Here is a 14,701-nt window from a genome sequence, read left to right as displayed (position 1 = left end):
GTTGGGCCTCCGAGCCAAGCGCCAGTATATGTTGACAGAGCTCCTTTATTACCACTTCACTGTTAGCAAAGATATCCAGTTCAGGAATGCCCTTGAATCTGAGATTGTTACGCCTGGACCTGTTCTCCAGGTCTTCGACTTGATCTCTGAGTTGGTTTAATTCGCCATGATCTTCTGTCCCCTTCCTTCTCATAGTATCTACCTCGGATTGCAGGGCTACCAGCCCCTCCTCCACCTCTCCCACGCGGGACCCCAGTTCGTGAATCTCTGCTCTTATTTCTTTAAGCGCGTTTTGGACATCCAATCTGATCCCTGCAAAGTCCGCTTTTAAATCCTGTAATATCCCCGTAACATCCGACTGCAACATGCTGCTAGCTGCCACCACCTCTTCGCTCCCTACCGCTGTCTCCGGCAAGGAGCGCTCCGCCGCCATCTTGGCTCCTCGCAGCTCCGGCCCCGCTTTCACTTCTTCTGCTTTTTCGCGGTGTTCCGGGGTGAAGCGAAAACGCTCCAGCGTCTTTTTAGGTGGCATAACCCAGGGAGACGCTCTCCCTCACTCTCGAACTTCCACTCGGTGTCAGGGTAAGTTTTTAAAGCGCCGTTTCTTATCCGCTCCGGCGGAGCTCCTCAGTTAGACCTCCACTTTGGTGCGTGACGTCATTTCCCTCCCACCCATCTCACTACTTAATAAGTATCAACTGTCCATACAACAATTTCTTCTTCATCTGTTGTAATCGCCAGGCTTGTCTCTCTGCATTTCTTTTTCCACAAAGTTCTGAGCTGCAGGTACTGAGTCAAAGGAACTCCACTTTCCCTCGTGTTGGATCTTTAAAATGGCAGGGTATAAGAGCATGAAACGTATTTCCTTCTCCACCATTGAAGAACATAAGGGATGAAAGCGGCGCCTCTTTTCTTGTACCCCGGGTGAATAATCTTGAAAAATTCAAATCTGGGATCAGTCAAATGCCAAGGTATCTCTCTTCGCTCTATATTCCCTCAAGATTTCTCCCTTATGTAAGTAGTTATGTACCTTTATTATAATCACCCGAGGCCGTGTCTTATCGGGCTGCAACCTCCCATGAATACCATAACGTACTGCTGATATACCCATCTCACCAAGTATCAACTGTCCATACAACAATTTCTTCTTCATCTGTTGTAATCTCCAGTCTTGTCTCTCTGCATTTCTTTTTCCACAAAGTTCTGAGCTGCAGGTACTGAGTCAAAGGAACTCCACTTTCTCTCGTGTTGGATCTTTAAAATGGCAGAGTATAAGAGCATGAAACATATTTTCTTCTCCACCATTGAAGAACATAAAGGATGAAAGCGGCGCCTCTTCTCTTGTACCCCGGGTGAATAATCTTGAAAAATTCGAATCTGGGATCCGTCAAATGCCAAGGTGTATCTCTTCGCTCTATATTCCCTTGAGATTTCTTCCTTATGTAAGTAGTTATGTACCTTTATTATAATCACCCGAGGCCGTGTCTTATCGGGCTGCAACCTCCCAAATCTATGAGCTCGTTCAATGCAAAATGTTCCGTAACTATCAGAGAAGGCAAACTCTTTACAGAACCATTGCTCCAGCATGTGCCCTAGCGACTTCTTCAGCACTTTCTCAGGCATTCCAAATAACCTTAGGTTGCACCTCCTCGCTCTATTTTCCATGTCTTCAAGTTTTTCTTGTTGGGCCTTTAACTGCTCTTTTAGGTGCGAGATTTCCGGGTTACATCGGGCCCATGTACCTTCAAGCTCCGACACCCTCCTCTCAGCCTCACTCGTTCTTTTCACAGTTTCGGCCAGCACTACATCCAGTTTTTCAAGTTGACCAGTCAGTACATCAAATCTTGGGGTCATCACCGCTCCAACTGCAGCAGTGATTTGGGCCAGTTGTTTATCTGAAAATTCGCCGTTCCTATCATTCTTCGCCTCCGCCATCTTGCCATTAGCAGAGGGCGACGATGATTTTTCTTTATCGACTTGGTTCCACGTCGTGGCACTCCAGACAGCATCGAGATCAGATACTGGTCCATGCACTGTTTCCGCAAATGTTGAGATGAATATTCCTTCCCAGAGGGTATTGTATTGGCGTTATATTTAGAAGGCAAAAGCGGGGACCCCAGAGCAGCGCTGAAACACAGCCGCTACTCACAGCGCATCAGGTGACCCTCTATAATGTGCGATTTATTTAGTGTTTTCTTCTTAGAAAGTAATGAAATGTAATTTAAACTCTGTAAGAGCACTCCTCCCTTGTTATCCTAATTAGAATAACTGACTATAAATGGAGTTGTGCTAGGGATGGGCAGGAGTTGTGGAGGGTAGGTGGGATTGAAGACTAAACTAGGTCCTGCTGTGCCTGCTAGAGGCTGTTAATGCTGCAGTACAGAATTCAAGTTTTAAAACTAGGGGGAAAGAGTATGGAGACTAGTTGATAAAGTTTGCTTTTTATATTTTTATTCTGCCTATCAATAACCTACAATTCCTCCTTTAAACCCCAATCTTTAAGTTCCCAAAGCACAGAGCAAAATGATGTTCAGTTATCAGAGAAATGTCCTCTTCTCTCTGAACTTTTCAGAAAGAAAATTAATTGTAACCTTTCCTCTATAGTTTTAAATCTAAGGGGACTGCTTCAAACAGATCCTTTCAAGCTAACCCGGTAATCAGATTACCTTTAATAACCTTTGCAAATCTTCTACTTCCTCACACCTCAATTAACACCTAATTCAGATCAGTAGCAGTGCTACCTTTCCTGCAGCCAAATAACAGAAAATAACTGTCTTTTAGAACAAAATGTGAAGCTTGCTACAATCCTTTTTAATGTTTTGTGGCTGTTAAGTTTCTACCTCTAAAGAAAATTTCAGTTTAAAACTAGGGGGAAAGGGCTGTACACTATAGAAACTAGTTACTAATGCTTGCTTTATTATTTGAAAAAAAACTTACCTTCATGGAATCTTCAAGCCTCTGGCAGTCATTATAAACAAGTTTGAAGGAATATTCAAGCCTAAGGCAGTCTCTATGAGAAAGGTTACTACTATAGTATTCACATAAGTGGTGATTGGGGAAATTTCCCAGATCAATGCAAAGAAGTATGATTCCAATTAATGCAATGAGGGAGCTGAGATTATTCATCGACTTGCTGAACTTCACCTGCAACACAAGGAATAAAATAATAGTGTGTTAGCTTTCTATTATTGCTATATAGCGTATATTAGAAGAAAAAGAAGGTACATAGCATCATCTTTCTTCATCTGTCTTTTACTGTTTATCATCCCATCTCTTCAACTTGTTTCTTCACTATTGTGTTTATCATCGTTGCCATGGAAGGCAGGAAGCGGAGATGGCCAAGGGGATAAGGAGCCACACTCAGATTCATAATTTATTGATGAACCAATACAGTCGTGGGTTTTTTTTTGGCAAGTGCCTGCATCAGGGGTCCTTAATTCTCTATGTGAGTAAGGTCAATATGTTTATACAAACACTAAGCTCCTTATGCAAAATGTTGACCCAACAAAGACTCTGCTGCATCTTTCAGATCAGTACTGAACAGAAATATTCACAGTCTCACATGTTCATAGTTACTGTAAAAGAAAAGAAAATGGCCATCTCCACTTTTTGACTTCTCTGCTTTCTGTGGAGTCTTTTTGTACCTTTGTTTTATCTTCTATTGTCATTTACATGCCATGCCATTAACCCCAACAACACTACTACCATTACTACAACAGCCAAAGTGCAGCCATAAAAGACTGGATAGGATCTGATCCCTTAGGGTCTCATACGCCTGATTGGGCTAGAATGGACCACCACAAGGATGGGAGGTCTGTAAAGAATGGTGTTCCTGAAGTAAGGTTCAGTAGGGGACAGTCCTCCTGTCTGAGTCAGTACTGAGCCAAAGCCCAGCAGAATGTTAGGTTGCTGGTCTTCACTTCCCCTATGTCATTAAGGAGCTCTTTTAATAAAGCTTAGTGTGTGCTTGTAGACATTAGCATGTGCTAAATGCTGCACATCCTATTTTATACCTATGGGTAACATGGCTCTTAGCATACTCTAATGTTCATTAGTGCACACTAAGCTGTAGTAAAAGGGCCTGTAGGTCAGTGGTGAGCTACTGGGAGTACTGCCTTTCAAGTAAATTCTTAAAAGGATGTCCAGGCACTCAATGGACATTGAGAAATCTGGGACAATTTTTGTTGAAGTAGCAATGTTACTCCTGGTATGATGGCTAAACTCTTGCATAGGATGTACAGTCCTGCTGACACATCTGCTGAAACCAGGTGTAATTCTTGCTCCCAAGTTGGGTGCACATCCTGGGTATTCTATAATACTGTGAAAAAATTTTAGGAATGCCCCTAATCAACACATGGCCATACCACCTTTTGAGTTGCACATGGCACACATTTTTATAGAATAACACATTGCAAGATGTGCACACAAATCCAAATTGGTGTCAATTAGCACTCAATTATTAGCACAAGCCAATTTAGTGTGGTGCACATCTTGGATCGGCACCCAAATATTGGCGCCAAAGTATAGGCACCATATATATATAGAAACCAGGGGAAAGTGACTGATTAGTTCTAGGAATGAAGATTATTTATTTATTTGTTACATTTGTATCCCACATTTTCCCACCTATTTGCAGGCTCAATGTGGCTTATATAGTACCGTAATGGCATTCACCAAGTCCGGTAGAGAAACAAATACAAGGTGATGTAGTCAAATATAGGTAAATGTGTTTCAGGTGCAATGGGGATCGAGGAGAGGTAGGTTATGTGGAGGGGCATAATCGAATGCGAATGCTTATCTCCATAGGCATCTATGTACGCAAACGGATACCTGAAGAGGCGGGACAGACTGTATTTTCGAAAAAAGTGGGCGTCCATCTTTTTTCGATAATATGGTTTGTTCCGGGCAAATGCATTGGATTTATGCGGATTTGAGCTGGGCGGTTTCGTTTTTCAGTGATAATGGAAACCGAAGGCGCCCAGCCCAAAAACGAACAAATCCAAGGCATTGAGTCATGGGAGGGGCCAGGATTCGTAGTGCACTGGTGTGATGGTGCTAGGTATGACATTTGAGGCTGGCATACAGGCTGGAAAAAAAGGTGTTTTAAAGGTTTTTTTGGTGGGATGGGGTTAGTGACCACTGGGGGAGTCCGGGGAGGTCATCCCCGATTCCCTCCGGTGGCCATCTGGGCAGTTGGGGCACTTTTTGGGGACTTTTTCATGAAAAAAAGGGGCCAAAAAAAGTGACCCAAAATCGCGGTCAAAACGCCTTTTTTTTTTTATTATCGGCCGAGTGCGCCCATTTCTACTCGGCCGATAACCATGCCCCAGTCCATCCTTCACCACGGCTCCGACACGCCCCCGTCAACTTTATTCGTTCCCGCAACGGAGTGCAGTTGAAGACGCCCAAGATCATAAGTACATAAGTAATGCCATACTGGGAAAAGATCGAGCCCAGCATCCTGTCCACAACAGCGGCCAATCCAGGCCAAGGGCACCTGGCAAGCTTCCCAAATGTACAAACATTCTATACATGTTATTCCTGGAATTGTGGATTTTTCCCAAGTCCATTTAGTAGTGGTTTATGGACTTGTCCTTTAGGAAACCGTCCAACCCCTTTTTAAACTCTGCTAAGCTAACCACCTTCACCACTTTCTCCGGCAACGAATTCCAGAGTTTAATTACACGTTGGATGAAAAAAAATGTTCTCCAATTTGTTTTAAATTTACTACACTGTAGTTTTATCGCATGCCCCCTAGTCCTAGTATTTTGGGAAAGCGTGAACAGACGCTTCACATCCACCTGTTCCACTCCACTCATTATTTTATATACCTCTATCATGTCTCCCCTCAGCCGTCTCTTCTCCAAGCTGAATAGCCCTAGCCTCCTTAGTCTTTCTTCATAGGGAAGTTGTCCCATCCCCCCTATCATTTTAGTTGCCCTTTACTGCACCTTTTCCAATTCTTTTTTTTTTGAAATATATTTTTATTCATACAATGACAGGCTGTATGCACAAAGTATACATAGTAATGCTCAATATACAATCTACAAGCTCCAATTTGTGGTTTTAATCTACAACCCTGTCAATCCAAGGTGTCCAACACAACCCGCATTGCATTTTATTTTATTAATCCCCTTCAGCCATACACCCTTGCACTCCCACAGGCAAACCAGTCCACTTCTCAACTTTCACACCGTCCCCCCTCCCCCACTCTCATCCCTACACACTCCTTCTCCCAACCCCCTTCCTGTCTTCAAACGAGCACATGTAAACATTCCTCCCACAGCATGGCATATTTCCGGGTCTCTGGTTTATTGGCCTTGGAGTAAAGTCTTCTTTCAAATGTGCCAACCTCCCTCATTTTAGCTTTCCATACCTCTCCTAATGCCCCCTCTTCGGCAATCCAAAACTGTAAGATCGTTTTCTTGACCAACAGAAGGACAACATACACCAGCCTTCTATATGGTTGTGTTAGGCCCTGTTGAATTAGAAGGGTTTGTTCTCCCAGCAGCAAAGTTGCGTAGTCCCATTCCAGGGTCCTTTGCACAACACTATCAAGCACCTGCAGGGCCTCATTCCACAGTGCCAGGGCCGGGCATTCTAAAAAGGAGTGCAGCAGCGTCCCCCCCGCCCCATGGCATTTGATACAGCATTCATCTGCCCAGAGTCCCAACTGTTTCCCTTTTGCCCTAGATATAAATGCTCTATGCAAAATCTTATACTGCGTTTCCTGCAGCTCCGCTATCTTAACCATTTCATAAAGTGTCACAAACAGCTTCTGAAATGTTGGTTCTGTGTAGCTAGTGCCTAATTCCCCATTCCACTTGGCCATCAGTTTCCTCATTTCCTCACCTTTTCCAATTCTACTATATCTTTCTTGAGGTGCGGCGACCAGAATTGAACACAATACTCAAGGTGCGGTCGCACCATGGAGCGATACAACGGCATTATAACATCCTCATACCTGTTTTCCATACCTTTCCTAATAATATCCAACATTCTATTCGCTTTCCTAGCCGCAGCAGCACACTGAGCAGAAGGTTTCAGCGTATTATCGACGACGACACCCAGATCCCTTTCTTGGTCTGTAACTCCTAACGTGGAACCTTGCATGACGTAGTTATAATTCGGGTTCTTTTTCCCCACATGCATCACCTTGCACTTGCTCACATTAAACATCATCTGCCATTTAGCCGCCCAGTCTCCCAGTCTCGTAAGGTCCTCTTGTAATTTTTCACAATCCTGTCGCGATTTAACGACTTTGAATAACTCTGTGTCATCAGCAAATTTAATTACCTCGCTAGTTACTCCCATCTCTAAATCATTTATAAATATATTAAAAAGCAGCGGTCCTAGCACGGACCCTGAGGAACCCCACTAATTACCCTTCTCCACGAAAGACTCCTGAAGAAATTGCAGAGTCATGGAATCGGAGGTAGGGTATTATTATGGATTAAGAACTGGTTGAAAGATAGGAAGCAGAGAGTAGGTTTGCGTGGCCAGTATTCTCAGTGGAGGAGGGTAGTTAGTGGGGTCCCGCAGGGGTCTGTGCTGGGTCCGTTGCTTTTTAATGTATTTATAAATGACCTAGAGATGGGAATAACTAGTGAGGTAATTAAATTCGCCGATGACACAAAATTATTCAGGGTCGTCAAGTCGCAGGAGGAATGTGAACGATTACAGGAGGACCTTGCGAGACTGGGAGAATGGGCGTGCAAGTGGCAGATGAAGTTCAATGTTGACAAGTGCAAAGTGATGCATGTGGGTAAGAGGAACCCGAATTATAGCTACGTCTTGCAAGGTTCCGCGTTAGGAGTTACGGATCAAGAAAGGGATCTGGGTGTCGTCGTCGATGATACGCTGAAACCTTCTGCTCAGTGTGCTGCTGCGGCTAGGAAAGCGAATAGAATGTTGGGTGTTATTAGGAAGGGTATGGAGTCCAGGTGTGCGGATGTTATAATGCCGTTGTATCGCTCCATGGTGCGACCGCACCTGGAGTATTGTGTTCAGTACTGGTCTCCGTATCTCAAAAAAGATATAGTAGAATTGGAAAAGGTACAGCGAAGGGCGACGAAAATGATAGTGGGGATGGGACGACTTTCCTACGAAGAGAGGCTGAGAAGGCTAGGGCTTTTCAGCTTGGAGAAGAGACGGCTGAGGGGAGATATGATAGAAGTGTATAAAATAATGAGTGGAATGGATCGGGTGGATGTGAAGCGACTGTTCACGCTATCCAAAAATACTAGGACTAGAGGGCATGAGTTGAAGCTACAGTGTGGTAAATTTAAAACGAATCGGAGAAAATTTTTCTTCACCCAACGTGTAATTAGACTCTGGAATTCGTTGCCGGAGAACATGGTACGGGCGGTTAGCTTGACGGAGTTTAAAAAGGGGTTAGATAGATTCCTAAAGGACAAGTCCATAGACCGCTATTAAATGGACTTGGAAAAATTCCGCATTTTTAGGTATAACTTGTCTGGAATGTTTTTACGTTTGGGGAGCGTGCCAGGTGCTCTTGACCTGGATTGGCCACTGTCGGTGACAGGATGCTGGGCTAGATGGACCTTTGGTCTTTCCCAGTATGGCACTACTTATGTACTTATGTACATTGTGAATACTGCCCATTTAACCCCACTCTCTGTTTCCTATCCTTCAACCAGTTTTTAATCCACAATAAGACATTTCCTCCTATCCCATGACCCTCCAATTTCCTCTGTAGCCTTTCATGAGGTACCTTGTCAAACGCCTTTTGAAAATCCAGATATACAATATCAACCGGCTCCCCTTTGTCCACATGTTTGTTTTCTCCTTCAAAGAATTGAAGTAAATTGGTCAGGCAAGATTTCCCCACACAAAAGCCATTCTGACTTGGTCTCAGTAATCCATGTCCTCGGATGTGCTCTGTAATTTTGTTTTTAATAATAGCCTCTACCATTTTCCCCGGCACTGACGTCAGACTCACCGGTCTATAATTTCCCGGATCTCCCCTGGAGCCTTTTTTAAAAATCGGCGTTACATTGGCCACCCTCCAATCTTTCGATTATACCAATTTGGGCACCCATGCGAAAAAGACGCCCATGTCCTGATTTGGGTCGAAATATGGACGTCTTTCACTTTCGAAAATAAGGCGGATAGTGTCCATTGAACTGATTTGCTCATTTCTGACCACTGACAGGTCATTTATGACCTATGAACTGCATAGCTATAAGGCTCAAACTTTTCTATACTTTTGCTGAGGGCTGAATCTTTCTGAAAGCCCTGACTTCAGTATTCTATGTAATACAGCAGCAATTTTGCTGAGAGCTGTGAAAAGCTGTGTATCCGAGGTCACTCTGACTCTTAAGAGCATTATTCCACCCTCCCTGACAGAGTCGGTGCCACTGAGACTACTCAACAAGGTTTGAACACAGAGAAGTGTTGAGGATCTAGGTAACACTTTGATAAGCCCTGGGTACTACGGAATTCCTATAACAAAATGACGTCTATAATCCTCTGTAAAAGAACCTTGAACTTATTTTAAGATGCTGAGTTTTATAAGCATTATTCTGTATTCTGTAAACAATAACGTAAGACAGGATTTAGCTGATGTTACAATAAATTTGGCTGACATTGCAAGTTGTAGACTGGATGGGAGGGGATTTTTGCTCAGTCCAGTGTATATAAGACGCTGCTGTGCTGGATTTAGTCAGAGGGCTGAGATGACCAACAGAGAGTAATTCTTTGCAGCTGTGGTTTCACTCCCTCTCAATAACAAATTACTATTTGTTATTTCCTAATTACCTACCACACCAGTGATGTCCACACCAGACATCACTGCGGATACCCAGGCCAAAGTATCGGCCTGCTTATCCAACATTGCTGCCTGGATGTCCAACCGCCACCTGAAACTGAACATGGCCAAGACCGAGCTTATTGTCTTCCCACCCAAACCCACTTCTCCTCTCCCTCCACTCTCTATCTCAGTTGATAACATCTTCATCGTCCCCGTCTCATCTGCCCGCAACCTCGGAGTCATCTTCGACTCCTCCCTCTCCTTCTCTGCGCATATCCAGCAGATAGCCAAGACCTGTTGCTTCTTCCTCTATAACATTAGCAAAATTCGCCCTTTCCTCTCTGAGCACACCACCCGAACTCTCATTCACTCTCTCATTACCTCTCGCCTTGACTACTGCAACCTACTCCTCACTGGCCTCCCACTTTGCCATCTATACCCCCTTCAGTCCGTTCAGAACTCTGCTGCACGTCTTATCTTCTGCCTGGACCGTTATACTCATATCACCCCTCTCCTCAAATCACTTCACTGGCTTACGATCAGGTACCGCATACAGTTCAAGCTTCTCCTACTAACCTACAAATGCACTCGATCTGCAGCCCCTCCTTACCTCTCTACCCTCATCTCCCCTTACATTCCTACCCGTAACCTCCGCTCTCAAGACAAATCCCTCCTTTCAGTACCCTTCTCCACCATCGCCAACTCCAGGCTCCGCCCTTTCTGCCTCGCCTCACCTCATGCTTGGAATAAACTCCTTGAGCCCATTCGCCAGGCCCCCTCCCTGCCCATCTTCAAATCTTTGCTCAAATCCCACCTCTTCAATGTCGCCTTCGGCACCTAACCACTATACCTCTATTCAAAAATCTAGATTGCCCCAACTTGACATTTCGTCCTTTAGATTGTAAGCTCCTTTGAGCAGGGACTGTCCTTTTTTGTTAAACTGTACAGCGCTGCGTAACCCTAGTAGCGCTCTAGAAATGTTAAGTAGTAATAGTAATATCCAACCTACTCTACCTAATTACTCCGTCCATCTAATTATTCTGTCTACTTACTCTAATTACTTTCTAATTCCAATTGCTATCTAATTACTTTCCAATTACTGTCCAATTACTTCCTAATTCCAATTGCTTTCTAATTACTGCCTAATTACTTTGCCTAATTGTTTTATTGCCTAAATAGATTATTGTCTAATTGCTTTATCATCTTATTGCCTTGTTATTATCTGTACTGGAATAAAGACTATCCCTTTGGATGTAAATAGCTTCTGTCCTTTCTATCACCACTTACCTTGGGGGTGGTTGGTCCATCATATCTGGGGTGGGTGTAAGGAGGTAGAAAAACCTTATTTGCCCCATACTTCCAAATTGTATATTTCTTATGATACGTAGATATATCAGAGAAATAATTCCCACATAATCACGGTCCTCACTGATACTAGGCTGTCAGAGGAGGCCCTAACAGACTCCACTATAAACATATGTCGCTTCTTTGTCTACAACATTAGCAAAATTCGCCCCTTCCTCTCTGAATACGCTACTAGAACCCTTATCCAAACCCTTGTCACCTCTCGCTTGGATTATTGCAATTTGCTTCTCACTGGTCTTCCGCTCAGCCATCTCTCTCCTCTCCAGTCTGTCCAAAATTCTGCAGCACAACTTATTTTCCCCCAAAATCGGTTTACCCACACTAGCCCACTCCTCAAGTCACTTCACTGGCTCCCTGTCCGCTTCTGCGTACAGTTCAAACTTCTCTTACTGACCTTTAAATGCATCCATTCTGCAGCCCCCCATTACCTCTTCTCTCTCATCTCTCCCTACATTCCTCCCCATAATCTTCGCTCGCTGGACAAATCTCTCTTGTCGTCCTCCTTCTCCTCCACTGCTAATTCCAGGCTTCATTCCTTTTCCCTCGCGGCATCTTATGCCTGGAAAGGACTTCCTGAGCCTGTACACCTAGCTCCATCTCTACCTGTTTTCAAATGTATGCTGAAAACCCACCTTTTCACCACTGCTTTTGGCTCCTAACCACTACTCAATTCCCCTATCCTTGTTCCTTCTCACCCAGTACTTTCCTCGCCGTTAATTGTCTTGTCTGTCTGTATTTTTAGTTTGTAAGCTCTATCGAGCAGGGACTGTCTGTCTGTGTCAGGTGTTCAGCGCTGCATGCATCTGGTAGCGCTATACAAATGTTAATAATAATAATAAATATGGTAGCAGAGGATTTGGTATGAACACAAGTTCAAAAGTGGAGTCGGAGTTTATGCTTTACTTGTTCCTCTGGGATTAAATGTTGTAGTGAGTCTTGGCCAAATTAGAATAGATCTGAGATAGGGTTACATTTCTAAATTTAAGTAAATCTGAGCTCAGTACGAAATTCATTGTTTGAGAGAAAGAGAAAGAGAGAGAAACTATAAATTGACACAATTGGCATTCACTGATACCTGTGTGACGGTTTACATCTACGGATGAGACTTATACCTATCTGAAGGTATACCATCTGTGGGTGACAGTGACTAAATTTAGGCATCTGATTTTTAGCCCATTTTAGGGTATAAATGTGTTAAATAAATAAATAAATAAAACTGAAGAAATTTCTAAAGAGCATGACTGAAGGGGTCTCCTGAAAGTATCACAGATTGAGTCATAGTACAACCTAAGGGGCCCTTTTACTAAGGCGCACCAGCATTTTTAGCGCCAGTGCAGTTTTTCTCGGAGGGGATTGGCACTTTTGAATCGCGATTTGCCAAATATCAGCCTGGCTGCTGTGTTTTGAGTGATCTATAGTTTCTTTGTGAGTTGTTCTTTGCATCCCGCATAGATTCCATTGCAATAGTCTGCGTGGCTTAGTGCCATTGATTGTATTAGGTTACGAAATGATTCCCTCGGGAGGAAAGGTTTTACTCGTTTAAGTTTCTACATTGAGTGGAACATTTTCTTTGTTGTGGAGTTCACTTGGCTCTTGAGTGTAAGGTTGCAGTCGAGTGTGACGCCGAGTATTTTCAAGTTGTCTGAGAGAGGGAGGGTGTGTTCTAGAGTGGTTAAGGTTGTGGGTTTGTACGTGTTGTGTTGAGATGAGAGGATGAGGCAGTGTGTTTTTTCAGTGTTCAGTTTCAGTTGAAAAGTGTTTGCCCATGAGTCCATGATGTTCAATCGAAGTTTGATTTTTTTGGTGATTTCTGTTAGATCGTGTCTGAAGGCAATGTATATAGTGACAAAGTCTGCGTAGATGAATGGGTTGAGGCCTTGCTTAAATAAGGATTTGGCCAGTGAGATCATCATTATATTGAATAGTATTGGTGATAGTGGTGATCCTTGAGGTACTCCACAGTCTGCTTTCCAAGGTGGTGATATGTTTCGGTTTGATTTCACTTGGTATGTTCTGGTGGTTAGAAAACCCTTGATCCAGTTAAGTATGTTTCCAGCAATCCCGAAATAGTCTAAGAGTTTTAGTAGTATATTGTGGAAGCTTTATAAGTTTGAAGGAAGCTTTATAAGTTACTTATCAAGTACACTTCATAAGGTTAATACTATTATACTCTAAAACGATGTAAGTTGTAATTAATTAAATAAACTGTTTAACAATTCAGCCAGCCTTGCTCACAGCAGTCTTTTTTATTTTTCTTGGAGGGAAAGAAGGAAAAACCCACTCATTAACACCTTTCTTCCCCAGGTAGAAGCACCAGGTGCTAAGCAAATGAGGGAATGATGGAGCCTGCCTGAGGAAGACTCCTGCCTGGTAGGCCCTGGAGCCAGGGACGCTCAAAAAGAAGCATTACACTAATCATCACAGATATAATTACCACCACCCCTTACTACCATAACCCTTACACTCAGCAGAATTGGTAATTTAGTTCTCTTGCTTCCAAGCTCACTAACAGCTTGTTTCAAATAAAAGAAGAACAGATTGAAAGAAGACAGATTTATAGACACTTACCAAACACATGTTTGCTTTATTCTGTGCTGCGACAGTCAGAGATCCTGAACTGATGAACTAATAAAGAAAAGAACATAGATGCAAATGACCAAATGAATTAAACATTGAAATGGTTTGCAGAGTTGGTTCCTCCAGTGGGAAACTAACAAATGTATTCTTTTTCTACTGTGAACTTTGCTTTAATTTTTTTATTGGCTGTTTTCAAGTTCACCTCGTTTATTGTATTTATGTTCATATTTGGTAGTTTTACTATTGTTATGCTGTTAACAAAATTGTAAGTTATATGTTAAACTGTACCTGCTGTGCTCTGCCTCGGGTGAATCATTTCATAAAGGCGGGTCATGAAAATCACTTTTAATGTCTATCAATGAAAGTTTACAGATTCTGTGCATGAGAGTTTGGGTCAATCATTCCTTCCTGACACCCCCTCCTGTTGCATTTTGGTGCCTGTGGTGTTGATGTAAAATGGAAGAAACAGAACTGCAAATCCTACAGTGTATTGGGATGCAAGTTTAAAAACCAGAACTAGTGAAGGGGGCACCTATATGTGGGTATGGTGGGTTTCTGGTGAGTTTTGGAGGGCTCACAGTTTCTACCACAAGTGTAACAGGTATGGGCCTCAGTGCACTGCACCCACCACTAGACTACTCCAGGGACCTGCATGCTGCTCTAATGGACCTGAGTATTACATCTGAGACTGGCGTAGAGGCTGGCAAGTAATGTTTTTAAATCACATTTTTTTTTGGTGGGGGGGGAGGGGGTCAGTGACCACTAGGGGAGTAAGGAGAGATCATCCCTGATTCCCTCCAGTGTCATCTGGTCAATTAGGGCACCTTTTTGTTGCTTATTTGTTATTAAAAAAAAAAGGTCTAGCTCAAAATGTCTTAGTTTTAGTCCTGGACAGTTTTGTTTTGTTCTATTATGGCTGAAAAACGTCCAAGGAATGCCCAGATCCCACCCTTAACTCACCTCTGACACACCCCCTTGTGATTTGAA

At 43.2% G+C, this 14,701-nt stretch overlaps 1 protein-coding gene across 1 annotated transcript in view; it reads right to left on the bottom strand.

The window, feature by feature from the left end:
• Window positions 1–2,950: 2,950 nt before the first annotated feature.
• The window catches only part of LOC115460885 (membrane-spanning 4-domains subfamily A member 4A-like), a 43,276-nt gene continuing 31,525 nt past the window's right edge, over window positions 2,951–14,701 (bottom strand). Inside the window, exons 4-6 of the mRNA XM_030190512.1 lie at window positions 13,706–13,762; window positions 3,027–3,144; window positions 2,951–2,958 (exon numbers count right to left, since the gene is read on the bottom strand). Coding sequence (XP_030046372.1) covers window positions 2,951–2,958; window positions 3,027–3,144; window positions 13,706–13,762 — 183 coding nt within the window. The remainder of the gene's footprint in view (window positions 2,959–3,026; window positions 3,145–13,705; window positions 13,763–14,701) is intronic.

This window comes from Microcaecilia unicolor, chromosome 1 (assembly GCF_901765095.1).
Source record: "Microcaecilia unicolor chromosome 1, aMicUni1.1, whole genome shotgun sequence".
In the NCBI taxonomy this organism is placed as follows: Eukaryota; Metazoa; Chordata; class Amphibia; order Gymnophiona; family Siphonopidae; genus Microcaecilia; species Microcaecilia unicolor.
Note: the sequence above shows the minus strand (reverse complement) of the source record. Positions and strands in the feature narration are given on the sequence as shown.